This window comes from Cajanus cajan, chromosome 4 (genome assembly GCF_000230855.2).
Source record: "Cajanus cajan strain Asha chromosome 4, NIPB_CcT2T_4, whole genome shotgun sequence".
In the NCBI taxonomy this organism is placed as follows: domain Eukaryota; kingdom Viridiplantae; phylum Streptophyta; class Magnoliopsida; order Fabales; family Fabaceae; genus Cajanus; species Cajanus cajan.
Genome location: NC_138520.1, coordinates 64,213,298 through 64,230,727, shown reverse-complemented (window position 1 = coordinate 64,230,727; position 17,430 = coordinate 64,213,298). Strand labels below are relative to the sequence as shown.

Sequence of the window (17,430 nt, the reverse complement as noted above, 5' to 3'; positions counted from 1 at the left end):
ATATATAAATTATTAATTTTTAATGGGAGAAACTAAAATCGTACTATTATGATATTCGAGGGACTAAAATTGTTCAATTAAAAATTGAAGGGCCAAAATCGCGCAATTGCAATTCTTTAAGGACTAAAATTACCCAATTAAAATCTTGGGGATCAAAACTGCACAATTGTAATACTTGAGGGATCAAAATTGCATCCACGTGGCCAAAAGTTAACTCCGTTTACATAATTTGGACGGAAGTCCCAAATTGAAACCAATTAATATATTTGGGACCAAATTGAAACCAATTAATTAATTTGGGACCAAATTGAAATGAAAAATAAAATGAGACTAAATTGAAACAAACAATTATTATAAGGGACCAAAATAGGTTTTTAGCAAAAAATTGTCATCCACGTGGCATCCACGTATGCATCTACGTGGCATCCACGTGGCCAAAAGTTAACTCCGTTTAAATAATTTGGACGGAAGTCCCACATTGAAACCAATTAATTAATTTGGGACTAAATTGAAATCAATTAATTAGTTTGGGACCAAATTGAAACAAAAAATAAAAGTGGAACTAAATTGAAACAAACAATTAATATAAGGGACCAAAATAGAGTTTTAGCCTTGTTTATTCAAACTTGAAAGGATCTAGGAACAGTCAGAGAATATATTTTTATTGGGCTTGTAGTCTAAAGTCATAAAGAGGCTTAAGATTTGAGAAAAAATCTTTTAACAGACATGATTTATCAGGTTGTGTTTTAAACATATAAATCATGTGAAATGAATGGAAATAATTTTGAAAATAAAAGTAATTTAATCGCGACTTCCCTAACTTAATACATATTAAATAACAATTCTAGTTGTTGAACTTGTAATCTAGAAATACCCTTTGTAATATGTAAACAAGAGAATAGTTGTTGCAACTACAATTGCACATTGACCAATTCTTATTCATGTATAGGCTGTCCCTGTCCACCACTATCTGTCTTATCTTTCTAATTTTGACGTGTTCTTCTGAAAAGGAAAGTAAATTTTGTTTACAACCTATACCGTTTGTCTTTAGAATAGCACCTGTTCAATAATTTAGGGAATGAAATTATGTTTGTATTAAATGTAAGAATGAAGACGTGTTGAGGGAAGCTTCCCACAAATTTTATTGTTAGTTACTGCTGAATTTCTGAGATGATTTCATTGGTGTGACATAATGGTCATGACCGGCAGATGAGGTCCTTTGATTATAACATAATACCAACCGAGTAGAAAATTTTCACACTATTATAAAATATACTATTTCTTAGTCACTGATCCATGTTCTGGAATCACCGTCGAGAAGCCGGTAATATTAATAAATTGATAAATAAACATGTTGCTACTGTAATGAAAAAGAAAAAGTAAGGGTACAACAAATAAATAAAGTGGGGCTCGAGAAAGTGAATAAAGCTGTAGACAACTTTTCAGTTAGAGTAATAAAGTCCCTTGATTGATGGTAGATGAACCCAGCTACTTCAATTTATTCTTTCACAAATCTGTAAAGTTACAAAATCTACGATCCTTATGTGATCTATGCTTATGTAAATGTTTAATATTATGTAAGTAAAGTGGCCTAATAAATTATATATGTATGTGTTTACATACCAAACCATAATTTTCCATATCATATTGCCACCAATTTTGTCAAGAAGGCCTCCAAATCGGAAATTTGTGTCTTCGTCCTGAAGCATGGAAGATCATGGACCGAACCAAAGGAAAAGACACAATGCTTTTAGTGGGTTCGTGGATAAACCACTTGGTTATTCTTCTGGTGAAGATGGCCATGATTCCAAGAAGCTTAAACCCAATTCTGAAGCTCCTTTATCAACCATAGACCAACAAGTCCCTGCCGTACCCCTCCCCAATATATTGGTTTCTGCTTTCAAGGAGAACACCACAGGTTCTGTCAAATTTCAGCTGTTTGTGAGCAAATTTTATAGTTCATCAACTTCCACTTCCCCTCCACCAGGTCAGTTTTCATCTTAATGAATTATGTTTTGGTGGATCACATAGTCATCGATCTAATATGAAAGTTGGAGCAGTATGCATAAAGTCTTAAACTTAAGTCTTATTGTCCTACTTGTAATTCTGATAGATAAAAGAAAGTTAAAAGGTCCAGCTAAGATGTTGGAGAGTATTATTGAATTGATGAATTTGATCACATAACTTGACTAGTTATGAAACATGTCTTCCCTTGACTCATTATGGTGTTTTTACTTTGAGAAAACATTTTCTGTTTTCACTTTTATGAACAAAACTGTTGCGTGTTTCTAATTTATTTTTTTTGTTTACAAAGATATGTATGGTAGTCCAATTTTCCTGTTTCCTGTTGCCTTGAATTCAATTTAACACTCGACTTTAGCTTTATTTTCCATGAAAATTTCATTTTCCTATAGCTATCCATATTACATAATGAGCTTGTGACTGGAATTGCAATTTTCTTGGTGGTGCAGTATACACATTGAAAGTCACAAGTGCTTCAAACACCAGTACAGAAGTTGAACCTGCAGGGAACATAGCTGATGGTGGAGTAGCACCAGTGTTGACAGAAACGAGACTAGTAGCTGAGGGCCAATTTATGCTACGCTCTCGACTCTAATATCAGCTATGAAGACTTCAATTTATTTGACTTTGTTAAAGCCACAAATGTGGTGTTTCTCCAAGTTGCATCCAAAAGGCTTGTGCATGCTGCAATATTTTCCAATCCATACAAACTATTACACGTCCAGTTTTTCCAATTTTTGCTTTAATTTGTAGAAGTCATATGGATATGTATGGACTTAGTAATATTCTGTTATCATATCAGCTTATATAACTTATAATAGTCCATTGAAATGCATTGTCAAATTTACATCTACCGTTATTAAAATCAATGTGAAGGTATTGACCAACCAAATGAAATATCATTTGGATTTTCATGTGTGGCTCCTAATCACTGTAGCTCCATTCAAGCAAGGCACACTTTAAATAACAATATAACATTTGATGAAATATAAACAAAGTCCCACCTTTAAAAAAGAAGAAAAATATGATTTTTATAAAATATACACATGCGAATTTTTGGTGATAACTAAAATTAAATTTAAGATTTTAACTCTAAAGTAAATAATAGGGTTGACTCAATATATTATTAGACTTAAAATAAATCTTGAGATTTTTAAAAAATTAATAATAATATTTTTTGATAAAAAAACAAAAATATTTTAGATATGGATCTTGAAAAAATAATTAGATTTATATATTTTTTAGAGATAAATTTTTTTAAAATGATTTTTTAATAATGTGAAAAGCAAAAGTGAATTTGAAGTTATGAAACTTTGAAAAAAAAAATTACAAATATTAATATATAGAGTAAATTATACTCGCATTTCCTTTATTTTTTTAAGATTGCACTCAATACTTTTTCATAATTTAAACTTATAATAAGACTTCTTATAAGTTGGATAAATATTACACTTTCCTCTTCTAAACTCAAAGATGGGTATCATGTGACTTGTATATGACTTTTAATGAAAAATTCTCCCTAAAATATTCTAATCTTCTCCAACTTCACACCCTCCACCTCCTTAACCACATCATTCTCACTCCCACCCCCACCCTCTTCCCCTTCATCAATACCTTATTGATAATCCCCTTACTAATAAGTAATTTGTATTTTTTTTATGAGCAAGAAATTGCATATAAACAACCTGAATTTTTTTTTCCTTCATTCGTTGTGTTGTACACTTGTAGAATTTAGCTTACTAGATAAACATCATTATCTATAAATTTCTTATTTTTAGTTTTTAGTGGTTAAATAGACAATTTTTAACACATGATTGGTATATTTGAGATTTTGTTTGAGTATTTGTGCTATTTATCTCATAACTTTTTTAGTGGCCACTATTTTTGCAACTTATTACATGCACAATAACATCTTTGACATTCAATTTGTTTTATAGCTGACTAACTATGTTTTTTTTTTTCATTATGTAGATAGCCACCAAGGTAACAACAACTTGATATGGTGTTAAGCTCTACCCTTTTTTCTTGGTGCCATCTAATTGGACAGGGTGCTTAGGAATGATGAATAATTATGAATCTCTCCTCCCGAACAAGAAAACTCTTTTTGATATTCATTGCTCGTACTACTACTGCATATCTAACTTCATTATTGTTGTTTGTTGTTGTTGAAATTGTAGTTGATGGAAGCTTTATTGGGGTGATAATATTGTTGGGATGCAAACAAAGTCTCACATCGTTCAAACAAGAGGATGAACATAAGTTTATATACACATGATTGTCTCTATTGGTTATAGGCCTTATGAGTGATGTCTAAAAGCAAAATCGTAAGAATTTACGCCCAAAGCAGATAATATCTTATCATTGTGAAGACGTGTGTGTGTGGTCACCCCTAGTGCACAACAAGTGGTATCAAAGTTGTTCGTTTGACCAGGTGACCAGCTCAACGATTACAATGGATTTGGCAGGTGGATTTGGATAGAAGATCCCTTATATCGAAAGTCTTCCTAATTGTGGGTCTAACATGGATGGTCAGGAGGCGTGTCTCGCTAGTATGAATTCACGATGGAAAGAGGTAGTGCAAGTACTTAGAATATGACTAAGCTCAAGGGGGATAAAATTATAGTCCTTTGTTTGAGGGGAGGATTGTTGGGATGCAAACAAAGTCTCACATCATTCATACAAGAGAACGGATATGAGTTTATATACACATAGTTGTCTTCATTGGTTAGATACCTTTTGGATGATACCCAAAAGCAAAACCGTGAGATTTAGGTCCAAAACAAACAATATCTTATCATTGTAGAGACGTGTGTGTGCACTCAACCCTAGTGCACAACAAATGCACTAAGTGTTGCATAATAATACCTTTTGCAAAAGTTCTGCTATTTCCTTTTACTATTTTTTAGGAAACAAAACTTGATTAATAAAGCTTCACCAAGAGATGTTGGCTAAGGGGAATCGTGTGCATGTGTGGATGAGGATTGTGTGGTTAAAGAGGTGGAGGGTGGGAAATTGGAGAAGACAAAGATATTTTAGGAAGAAAATTTCATTAAAAGTTATGTACAAGTCACATGACACTTATCTTTAGGGTTAGGAGAGGTCTTTATAAAAATTATTCAGCTTTTAAGAGATCTTACTGTAGGTTTAAATTATAACGGAGTATCATATGCAATTTTAAAAAATACAGAGAATGTTAGTGTAATTTACTCTAATATAAAGTATTCTTTTTAAGGGAATTTAAAGAGAGAGCTTTGTTAATCTGGTACTTGGATCGACCTTGATGAATAATTTCATATCAATATCGGGAGGTATGTAAATCTCTAATGTCGCATGAAGACAATTACAGTATAGCCCATTAATATCCTCGTATCTGTAGAGATTTTTTAAGTGAAAAGTAAAATGTGATTACATGGAAGTTAAAGTACATTTAGAAAAGGCATATATGACATAATTGATGGATTAAGGTTCTCCATAGTTTATTTTAAATGGTAGGGAATGTTTAGCCTTAAAAAAATGTTTCTACTTTAAATCTTGGAAACTAATATAACCTCATATTTTAACAATTAATATATTAGTTATTTATAATTAGTTCTAGATGTATCAGTTAAGAATATGACTTTGTAATCTCAATAATATGTTTCTCTATCAAATATGAGAACTACTAAAAGAGTAGTTATGAAGCATTTATGAAACTACATTTTTTATTGCATAAACTAAAAAAGAAGACAATCTAATAAGAGTTGCTTAAATAGGATCATTAAAAAAAAAGGAAGATAGAGTTTGTTAATGAAGAAAGAGAAAAATCATGCACATTAAAGATTTATTATTTTTTATTTGAACAATTTGTTTAGTTTTATTTAGCATTTAATTAAAGCTAAATATAATTAGCATTAGAGGAAGTCTTTGTTTTTCAAAAATTAGAGGAATGGTTTGTATCACTTAGACAAACTTTAAGGGATGTCAATACAATTCTCACTTTAAAAAAAAACAAAAAAAACAAAAACAAAACAATGCTTCTTATTTTAAGCAAAATAAGTTTTGACAAGCACATAAAAAAAAATACTTATTTTTATTATAAAAAAACACTTTTAAACAAAAAGAATTTTTTAAACAAATAACAGACTCGTTTTATGCTCTCCATTCTCCAATATATCAAATGGGACAAATTGTTGAGAGGAAGTCTAAAATAAATAACGCACGAATCTTGCCTGTGGAATTTGTAATATATTTGCTTAATGAACAACATGGATCCCAAGCGGTATATAGTTGAAAGTTCATATATATTTTTTTATCTAATGTTGGCTCATATTTTAATTATAATTATATTAGCTATTTATTATATCTAATAGATTGTATAATAAGTTGAGTGATCTATTTAAGTGAATTTGTTACACTATAAAATGATAAGAAACAAGCCTAATGAATATATATCTTTATTGGCATAATGGAAATCTTAGTTATAATCCATAATATTCCAAATTGCATAACTATCTTTTTTTTTTTCACTTCACCTTATGAATTACAAAAATCTCATTTGAGGAGTCAATATATTTTGCTAAAAACTATAATATTATTGATTTATTATTATTATTATTATTATTATTATTATTATTATTATTATATGTCTTTTGTATTATCAAGGTGATCAATAGCTACTTAAGAATAGGAGTGACAAATGAATAGATTAGATAGTATTTTAGGTAGATCATAATAGATCAAATACAAATAATTCATTAAAAACTTACATGAAAATGTAATTCATTTAAAACCAAAAAAAATCATCCATTAGCAACTTTTTCTTTTTATGGATGGATATTTTTATCATCCGTAAAAGTAATCTTTTTAAAATTACATTTTTTTGGAATATTTTATTTTTCTCTTTTCTTTATAAGTCATTTTATTCTTATAGTCTTCTAAAATTTACAAAACTTTTTTTTATGTCAAAATAGTCTTTTAAATCTCAACATAATAAATATTTCATATGTTATTTAATGAATTCTAAAATAATGAATGAGTCATTAACCATCTATAAAATAAATGAATGAGTTGAGTCCGATTTATTATTTACTTTTATTATAATGGATAGATTGGATAAATTTATTAATAAATGAATCAGATAAATGATAAATAAATGGATTCATTTATCATCACACTCAAGAGCTGAGAATTTTGGATAAAAATAAATAATTATTAATTATTTAATAACTATAAATGAAGGTATCTGTTTGGATTTTTAATAATTTAGGTAGTAAATTATAAGACTTTTGGACAATTGTTCTAAGATATATATCTAGAAAATTCTGACTACATATGTAAAGAATAAATTATATTAAAAATAAGGGTCTATATATATATATAAAGTGGTGGTTGGAGCAAATATGTTGTATGAAAGATTTTGGACTGTTAGATTTGGACCGTGCCACCTGCTTTTTTTTTTTGTTATTTTTTTAAGGTTTGGTTCAGCTACAATTTTTGTTATTTGGTGTTGAAGTGAAACATCATTGTGTTCCATGCATTCAAATACTTTCCATGGCAAACATTTTTTCATAACTTAGAGAGCAATTTCATTTGTACTTTGTACGAAAGACTAACTCGTTGCATTGAGGTAATCATTATAGATGAGTTTACTTGTTTTTTAGATTAACTTTCTCTTAGCATGAATTATATCTACCTTATTTATCATCACCATTATTCAAGTCTTAACAATGGTTTTTGCAGTAATTTTTTTTTACAATATTTTAATACATTAACTTAAAAACCACTCATTACAAATACAAAAATTAATGATATATATATATATATATATATATTACTTCTTACTATTAAATATGTTTTAAAATAATTTAATTTAGAAAATTAGCTGCAAGGAGCAAGTATTCTCAAAGTATTAAAAATCTACTCTTTTTTTTTAGCTTCTATTTGTCTTGGTAAAGGAAATACTAGATAAAGTTTGACCTATATATAATTTTAGTTTCTCAAGTACATATTTATGCGATTTTAACCTTTCAAGTTTTAATTAGCAATTTATGTTTTTAAAGGATTGTAATTATATAATTTTAATCTTTTCATTTATAGAAAGTAATATCATTCATATTGCATACTTGAGATTTGAATTCAAAATTATTAATTAAGCTAGAACAATTTTATGTTAGTTAATTTACACACTTATTCGTGCGTTTTAACTCTTCATTAGTTTGAGAATTTAACAATTTTAATTTATGTCAATTTGATTGTTGTTTTCCAATATCAATACAATATTAAATATTGTTTCTCTATTATAACCTTAACTATTATTAATACATTTTTAATTAATGTGTTATTTTTCTTTTTCAATACTTATATTATTGGTGAGAATGCAAAAAAATTTAAAAATATATTAAAAAAATCCATATATATATGTTTTATGAAATTACATATATTAATTATATTTCTTAAATTTTTTGTCAAAATTTTAAACATCAAACAAAATAGAATCAAGCATCTAAGTATTGATATTGTTATTTACAAAGCCTAAAATGTAAGAAAATTGTTGCAATATACACTAATGCCAACTACAAGTCTACAATCACCTAACATTTATTTCCACTATTATCTTTACTACCCAGTTTCTCTCATCCATTTGGGCTTAGTGCCATTACGTGGTTTGCAGCAACAAACAATGTTTTGTTCAGTGGGCTCTTGCTACAAAAACCCCTAATCCACAAGGTGTAATTAATGTCCAATTCATAATTGATTTTCAATTGGTCCTTCACTTGTTTGATTTGACATTGAGAAATTAACTACAGACACAGTTGATTTTATGTTGGAGCAACTTTACATTGATTTTATGTTGGATAAAAAAATTTACACAGGGAATAAAAGCATTTTAAACATAAATTACATTACTTCATAATTAATTTTATTGTGGATGTTTGCACTATCCACTAAAACAGACAATTCAGATTTACCCGTACAATCCATAATTCAAAATGTTCAAGTGTTGAAATGAACCACAGGGGTGTGTAAGGACGTACAAATTAATTTAGGTTTAAGATGAAATAGTTAATGGATTTGAATCAAATGAACTTGAATGCCCTTCAGAAAATGGCAAGAAAACAGTTATAAATGGGAGAAAAACTAAGATCAGATTGTACAATTAGAATCATGAATTGGTATCCTAGATAAAATTTCTTATCACAATTGATCAGTTAAAATAAAGGCCTATACATGTATTAGAATATCAATCATTAACTTTTATGGACATTTGAATTCCTTTATTTTATCCTTATTTATTTTTAGATGTGTGGAATCCTATAATCATAATGCAATTGCAACTACAACTACTATTAAAATTTAAATTAAAAAAAAAAAAACGTACTCTAGCAAAATCTACTAAAATTTTATTAGAGAAAAGAATTCAAAAGATTTGGTTGTTCTACTATAGATTAAAGTAAAATAAGCAATTTAATTTGTTGACAAAAAAAATCATTGTTAATCTTTTACACGTGATTAATTTTTTAGTCATATTATTAGTGTGTAATATTATTCAATCTTGGACTTGTTTAAATAAACTTTTCTAAAAATAGTTTTAGGAAGACAAAAAAATGAAATAAGTCTCTTCGTGAACAAAATTTAGTTTATACATAAACTAATTTATAGAAACTCTTTCACATAATTCCTTCAAAAATTTACAAATTAGCTTGTGTGTAAACTAGTTTTATCTTATGAAAAAACTTGTTTTATTTGTTTCTTCATATTTTTTTGTCCAAAAATATTTCTAGAAATGTTTATTCAAATAAACTTTCTTGATGATTAATATTTATTGAAGAATCTGATTGATCATGTTTAGTGAAGTATTTCTATCCAATCAATTTTTTTTTATTTGCAATATTTAAACAGATCGACTTAAAAAGATCATGTTTAATTCTATTAAAACTAACTACTTGTTGTTGATATGTATATATAATTTATAATACATGTAATTTCACTATTAAAATTATTCATTTTACTATTTTAAAGTTATTCACTTTTTTAAAGAATTAAATCCACTTTCAAATTAAATAAATATGCATAAAATCCATCTTTCTTAAGTTGTTCAACCCACAATTAAATAAAGATGCATAAAATCCATCTTTCTTTAGAATCCGTCAAATATTTTTTTACCTAAGCTTATGATGCGTTTCTCTCACTTTTTTTTCTAGAATTACAACATAAAAGAGACAAAAAAAAAATAGACAAATCCAATCACATGAAAATACTAAAGCATAGGTTAATACATTATATATTATGAAATACAGTTCTTTAGGGTTTAGGTTAATATTGAATACTCAATATCGCACATGAAAAAGCAGAGCCAAAGGAACATAAAATGATACATACATCCCATATGAACTTACAATATATCCACACTCTAATTTTTTACTCAAAAAATATAGGTTACACTCTCTAATATATAATTTTTTACTATTAGTTAAAATTTATCAAAAAATCATAAACTTTTTAAATTTTACATTTTATTTATTGAACCTCTCTCCTTAAGTTTCAATAAACTTCCACCATTAGTAAAGAATATTGTACAGATTATCGCTTGCATTTTTTTTCTCCTCAATATGAATAAAGGAATCTAAAGGCTTGAGTAGGCGATTAGACAAAGTTCCATACACAACAAACGACTCCGGCAAAGTGACATATTTTGGAAACATGCAAAATAATAATGAAACCGAATTTATGAACAAAAAGAAAATAGAAACAAATTAGGTCTCACACTATCTCCAGACCAAAACAAAAAAGTGGGGAAGATACCAAAATGTACGTAATTTTAATTAGCTGATGCATTAATAGCAAAGGAATCATACACATTGGCCAATGGCAACACTTTTTTAAAATTTTAATAAACTAATCTTAAAGGGAAAAGAAAAACCTATATAGTGTAACAAGAGAAAGAAAAAGGAAAATGAAAACTGCAAAGCACAAGCAGCACACACCAAATGAAGGGGGAGTGTTACTAGATTAATTCCCCTTGCATAATACAAAATAGTAATTGGAGGGAACTGTGATTTGATTTGAGTTGAAGTGTATGATGTTGAGTGAGTTGAATTCAGTGATGATGGGGTGGTGGTGGGGACTTGCATTGGTAGCACTTAGCAAAGAGCCCAAATGTGTCAATTTGGTTAATGAAGTTGGACATGCTGGCCCATCCTCCAAACCCAAACCCAACCACCAAAACCCACACCACAATGAATGCATTCAAGACATACATTGCAGTCCAGCTTGGCACAAAGAAAGGAGGCTTCTCTGCAGCATTCTGCAAAACAAATTAAGTCACATAATTGTCCTAAGAAGGCCCCTACCACATTCTACATTAATTAAAAAATTCCCCAAAACATGATCATAATGATGGCAAATAGAATACAAAGTATTGTATGAATTACCTGTCTTGCAGAGGGTTTTCTGTAAGTGAGCATATGGGCCGCAGAGGGAATGACGTAGACTGTGAAAGTAACGAGCAAAGCTCCAACAGCAGAGTTAATGGGCCCAAAGAAAGGGAAGATAATGGCCAAAAACCATATGGGTATGACCACTGGCAACCTCACTAGTGCCCTCAGACAAAGGCTTCTTGTGTCATGCATCCCAATTACCTTCTCCCACACAAAGTACAGTGGAGTACACGCAAAACCGAATGTGATGAACTGCATGCATGCACCCATTCACTTTCACTATTAACATTCCTCCACCACACTCTTTTATTTTCTTCAATAACACCAACCACTGCATTTATTTTCTCTCTTTTCCTACTTTTCACAAGTATTCTAAGTAGTTGGGCTTTTAACAACATGCTTTTTTTAGATCATGCTACATAGTTTGTACACTAAAACACATTTTAATTATACTTGCCGGGTTAAAAAAGGAGTCCTTATTTTTTGGTTTAGTACTTCAATTAGTCTATGAATGTTTTACATATTTCCGTGACAGGTTTTGTGTTTTGCAAATACTGTACCACATGAAAAGTTAAATAAGCATCTACACTAATTATTACAATCCAAACAAGCATTTAATAGCATTTTCCTAACACGTAACTTCTAATTAATAAAACGTAAAACAGTATCAAAGGACTAATTTATATATATGCTCATTCAGCCGTGCAATAGTTTACCCTCTTAATCCAAAACACTAGCATTTCTAACTTAGCTAGTTAGAGTATTTCATAGAAATGGTTAAACTATGTAGCAAAAGCAAAATAGAAAAGAATGATTATATTAGATTACCTGGTGAATGAGCATGAGGATTACAGCAGCATCACGAAAACTATTTTTGGGGAGGAGAGCGAAGGCGTTGGAATGAGTGAGAAGTTGGTCACCAAAAGCCCAGTAAACGGCAGCAGAAGAAGGAAGCGTTAGTGTGAAAACGTACAAAGTGGCCAGCAAGTATATGTATTTGAACTTCTGTGGCTTCCACATGGCGTGCATAATCTCTCTGCAACCATTTTTCATGGAATCATAATAATAATGTTTCTCATTCTTTAAACGGCTAAATCAACTCAAACTAACTTCTCATTCTTTTGCTTCCATTGCCACTTTCTTTTACTAGACTAAAGGACACTGAGAGCCATCCACCAATCTTTTTTTGAAATGTTATGTTTTTGCATATATTTTATACATGATTGATGTGAAAGTCAATTAATAAAAAAAATATTATTAATATAGTTTTTTAAGATAACTATTATTAAAATTAACCATCATATTATATATTATATAATTTGTGATTAAATGACAGTTTCATATATATAGTAGTATTTACTAAAAATGTTATATAAAAAATTATAAGTGAGATAAAATATAGATGTTGATTATAAATAAAAAAAGCAGTAACATTTTAGAAATTTTTATGTATATTTATTGGGTGAATAATATATCTCAAGTATTTTTTTTGGAGGCTCTTAATTTGTACTTCTAAGAAGTTTTAAAAGCTTTAGTAATTATATTAAAAAAAAAAAGGGACAAAAGCAGCAAAACAAAAACCATTCGACAGTAGGATTTTCTTAGTGGAGACATTATTTAATTATATCTTAGTATGATAATGTTCTTACACTCTGTCTCATTAGTTAACTAGGACATCATTGTCTTTTAATATCTATTCAGCAACGGTGATTAACCATTATTAAAACAAAAATAAAGAAACAAACGTTATGATTGAAAAACAATGATGACATGTAACTTGGAACACCTAATGATACATGTAACTGACAATACACATCTTAAAACTTAATTTTATAATCTTAGTACTAGTAATAGTATCTCTTCCTTTTAATAATCTTTTTCAAAGATATAGAGGGGACGAGTGTACAAACTACAAAGCTTTAAATTATTAAAGGACTGTTAGAGAACCAACATGAACGAGGGATGGATGACGAAAGAAAATTTTTAAATCTACACTTCATTTTTTAGTATATTGTGGAAGAAAGAGAGGATAAAGGAAAAAAAAATAGAGAAACTAATATAAATAAATATTAAAAGTAAATTATAATATATGAATATATATAATAACTTGATCTTGATGATAAAAGGGGTAACTTACACAGTAACTGCATGTCCACCAAAGGTATACAGTATATTGGTGGCTCCGGTGAAGTACAGCACTAGCTTTGTTGGACCCGTGTGTGTCACATTTTCTGCCTGCCATAACATTTAAACATAATAAAGATAATTACTTATCTTAGCACATAATGATGTTATGGGATGTGACACTAAAATAAACTTTTATTACATGACTATATAATAGTAATATTATTTTACAGAAACTTGTAAGATTTTGAGGTGACCGATTTACCTTGCCATGAATGAGAGCTGCTATGGCTAAGTACCAAGCAGTGTAAGTGGTCATTCCAAGTCCAAGAAAGGACCAAATACGGTAATTGTGGAATGAGGGTATGAACACAGAGGTAGCACAGCAAGCTCCAAAGATATAAGTCCAAGTTCGTTTATCCAAATGGTCATTGATGTAATATATGTTGCTGTTTTTGCAACAGAAACCAAAAATAAAGTGTAAAAGGTGCTGTGTTGTGTAATGAGAACAAAACCATATAAGATTACCCCTTTTCTTTTGCAGAAATTAAGAAAGGATCTGACCTTGCACATCCTATGAGCTGAATCACAGATCCAAAGAGAAGGAAAGTACAGTTAAAAGCCAACCCCACTGCTTTCCAATACGGACCCAGCAACCCATCAAGCACTTCAAACCACTGAAATAGTGAATTTCAATTTAGACTATAATTAATAGATAATATGATATTAGTCATATACTTCTAATATAGTGATAATGGTATTTGTGAACAATTTTATGTAATGTGAAAAAACACAACTTTAATTTAAAAGTTTGGTGTTGATGAGAATACCTGAATGACATGATTCTTAAAATTGACATTTTCCTTTTCCTTTCTGGAACGGTACTCCATATAGAGGACACTGATTAGATATGCTGTCCAACTTCCCAAGATTCCATAGAAAATCTGAAGCAAAACCCCTGATAGCATGCCCAGTTGAGCGAAGGAACAGGGCAGTGTCAACAGCACTTGAGCCACCTAAAATATGACCAATTAATTTAGACATGGAAGATGACATAAAATAACAAAATGATCATAAAGTTTGTTTTATTTTGGTGATTTTGATTTTACTTGATTTGAAGCACAGCTGAACCATGCATCCCAAACAGAGCCTCCATGCCAGAGGAGGCTCTTGAAGCTGAAGCTGGAGTGCTCTTGCAACTCCTTCTCTGCTTCTTCCCTCACACCAACTTCACTCTCTGTCTCGTTTAAGCTTGCCACTATTGCTTCCTCCGCTTGCTTCTGAGGCAACACTGTTTCCATTTTCTTCAAGTGTCCTCAAAATGGATCTGAAACACATGAAAGTACGCAACAATGATCAAACACTACCCAGAAAACGAAAGCCAAGGAATAAAGAAAAAAAAAAACCCAGATCCAGATAACTATAAATTTCTTGCAACCTTTTCCCAAAAAACAACAACCTGAATCCCCCACACCAAAAATGAGAGAACATGAAAATTACAAAGAAAAAGTGAGAAGTGAGCAGATAGTGTACACACGAAAATCCCACATTGACTAAAAACGCCATTAAAACAGTATATATATACGCAAAAACAACCTTAATTCAACGAATTAAAGTTTGGGTTGAGTGAAGTCCAAACCAAAAGTAACACGCCAGATATTTTGACACTTTCCACTAACCTTGGTGGTGCGGTGAGTGATGTCTCTTTCTACAAAAGCTTGAAAATTTAAGCAACCCCTATCTCTCAATGACTGTGTCTTTGTTATTGAATGCTGTTCAGAAGAGAGTCAGTGGCAGAGATAGATGTTAGTAATGCACAAGTAAGCTAAGAATGAGAATTCTATAGTGTACTAATACTAATACTAATAGAATTGGCAAAAGCTTGGTATGTGAAGTTGGTGCTGCAAAATATTTTGTAATAAAAGGAGCAGCGCTTTAACGCGCCACCAATTGGCGCAGAAGCGAACAGCAAAGGCGGCGAGAAGCCGCAAAAGCAGGAAGGAAAAGAAAAAAGTAGTGACTCACTGAGGTTTGTTTTTCTCTTTCTTGTTCAGACTTGAAACTGAGGATACTATATTTATATAAATATATGTAAACACCCTTTTGGGCAGTGCTGAAGCAGATACTCCACTTTTTAAATAAATGAAGGTGGAGACTCTTTTTTAATCTCACTAAACTAACCCAGCCTAGCTACCAGATTCTATCCCTGTCACCGGACCAGACTCAGACAAACCCAATTATCATTCCATTATTCTTCGGTTTCTCCACAATTTGGAGAGATCAAACTGAATCAGACTTTCTTTTCTGATTTGCAAGGAGGATTAAAATGAATGAAAGCCACTCTGCTTTTATAGCCATTCCCAATGCTGCTTCCACCTTAACCATCGTTATTCGTTTTCAATTTAACATTGTCTTTGAAAATAATTATGTTAAAATATCGTAACTTTGTTTTAATTTTCTGATAAATTTGTAATTTTCAGAATATTACTAATATTTCTCCTATTTAATTATACAAAACTTTTTTTTTTTTACTTTCAAAGGTCTCTAAATTATTTTTTTTAATATGTTTACTTTTTTTTAACAAGTTTTTTTTATAAGTACGTATTATATAATATTCTATGACAAGAAAAACCATACAAACAAATTTTAATGCAAATACTTATTAGTATCACTAGAGAACTATTTTTTTTTATTTAAAAACAATTGGTAATTTTCGCTCATAAATAAATAAAAGGTTTAGCCTCACATAATCAATGAATAGGCTACCCATAACGTGTACGGATAAGAAAAGGCTTCCTTGGCCCAAAAGGGCTCTTCCATTGTACAAACTACGACAGGAAAATAAAAAACACTATTAACTAATAGTAAAGGACGAGGTGTATATATATAATTAATTTGAATTAATAAAATAAAATATTAAATAATTTTAAAATTTTATAAATTTAATTTATATATTAAAAATTTTAAATTTACTAATTAAATCATTAAAATATGATATAAAATATGAACTATTCATAGAAATAAGTTTTATAGGCTTAATCTTACAATAAAGGAATTCTTTCTTTTTCTTCTCTCTCTATATATATATAAATATATGATTTTCTAATTTCTGTCACTAAAAGTAAAAAATTAGCCAAGTGAATGTTCAAGTGAGTTAGTTAGGGTAGTTTAAAAATGTTTTTACTCTCATAATATTTTTTTTCTTGTATTTTTTTTCCACACAATTCAATAATATACATTAAAATTCCCAACAATATATTTATCTAATAGAGCCATCCAACAATCTTTAAATGAGGCACGAGGTGTGATCTGATCCAAGCACTTATAGAGAATGGGCATAAAGCTTCAAATGCATAATTGTCTCATAATCAATTGAGATGTTTTTTTTCAATAAATAGCTTCTCACAGTTAAAACAATATGCAGGAGCAGTCTCTAAATGAGAATTTTTCATTAGTTTCCACACACTTCCATTTATCATTTGCTGGCGACTATTAAAAATACACGCCCAATACCCTTGTGTTTACATTTTGGGTTGTTTTTATTCCAAGTCCAGTTTTATTAAAATTAAAAAATATTTTAAAAAAAGATAATTAAAAAAAAATTGTGTGTGTCTGTGTTTTTTTAATTTAAATAAACAGGCCAATATGTTCAAAACTGGAAATGAGTTCAGCGACTTTCACTACAATTCTACAAAGGTCACCATCACACTCACCTGAATGATGAAGTAGGGGGAGGATAGTTTTTTATGGTTCTTAATTATTTTAAAAATTAAATAACTTTATGTTGAAAAAATAAAATATAGAATGCAAAACTCAAATTTTCGGAAGTGGCATCTATCTATTATCTGACCCAATAGTCGTTTGGATT

At 29.7% G+C, this 17,430-nt stretch overlaps 2 protein-coding genes across 2 annotated transcripts; one reads left to right on the top strand and one right to left on the bottom strand.

Moving 5' to 3' along the window:
- The first annotated feature begins 1,417 nt into the window (after positions 1 to 1,417).
- LOC109788097 (uncharacterized) lies at positions 1,418 to 2,936 on the top strand. The gene is made up of 2 exons (XM_020346747.3): positions 1,418 to 1,987; positions 2,472 to 2,936. The coding sequence occupies exons 1-2, from the start codon at positions 1,708 to 1,710 to the stop codon at positions 2,615 to 2,617; spliced, it is 426 nt and encodes a 141-aa protein (XP_020202336.1). The 5' UTR covers positions 1,418 to 1,707; the 3' UTR covers positions 2,618 to 2,936.
- Positions 2,937 to 10,800: 7,864 nt separating this feature from the next.
- LOC109788095 (auxin transporter-like protein 2) lies at positions 10,801 to 17,056 on the bottom strand. The gene is made up of 11 exons (XM_083072790.1): positions 16,969 to 17,056; positions 15,588 to 15,938; positions 15,242 to 15,334; positions 14,672 to 14,889; positions 14,393 to 14,578; positions 14,127 to 14,239; positions 13,828 to 14,011; positions 13,576 to 13,673; positions 12,267 to 12,474; positions 11,433 to 11,690; positions 10,801 to 11,305 (listed from the first exon to the last, which is right to left on the bottom strand). The coding sequence occupies exons 4-11, from the start codon at positions 14,861 to 14,863 to the stop codon at positions 11,099 to 11,101; spliced, it is 1,446 nt and encodes a 481-aa protein (XP_082928916.1). The 5' UTR covers positions 14,864 to 14,889; positions 15,242 to 15,334; positions 15,588 to 15,938; positions 16,969 to 17,056; the 3' UTR covers positions 10,801 to 11,098.
- Between the last annotated feature and the right edge of the window lie 374 nt (positions 17,057 to 17,430).

What these genes read in the sequence shown, in the direction of transcription:
- LOC109788095 (XM_083072790.1), bottom strand. Translation starts at nt 14,863, where the DNA reads ATGGAAACAGTGTTGCCTCAGAAGCAAGCGGAGGAAGCAATAGTGGCA. An exon ending in CAGCTCTCATTCATGGCAAG is followed by an intron (nt 13,674 to 13,827) that starts GTAAATCGGTCA and finishes ATGTTATGGCAG; the next exon opens with GCAGAAAATGTGACACACAC. An exon ending in GAAAACCCTCTGCAAGACAG is followed by an intron (nt 11,306 to 11,432) that starts GTAATTCATACA and finishes TTTGTTTTGCAG; the next exon opens with AATGCTGCAGAGAAGCCTCC.
- LOC109788097 (XM_020346747.3), top strand. Translation starts at nt 1,708, where the DNA reads ATGGAAGATCATGGACCGAACCAAAGGAAAAGACACAATGCTTTTAGT. An exon ending in TTCCACTTCCCCTCCACCAG is followed by an intron (nt 1,988 to 2,471) that starts GTCAGTTTTCAT and finishes TTGGTGGTGCAG; the next exon opens with TATACACATTGAAAGTCACA.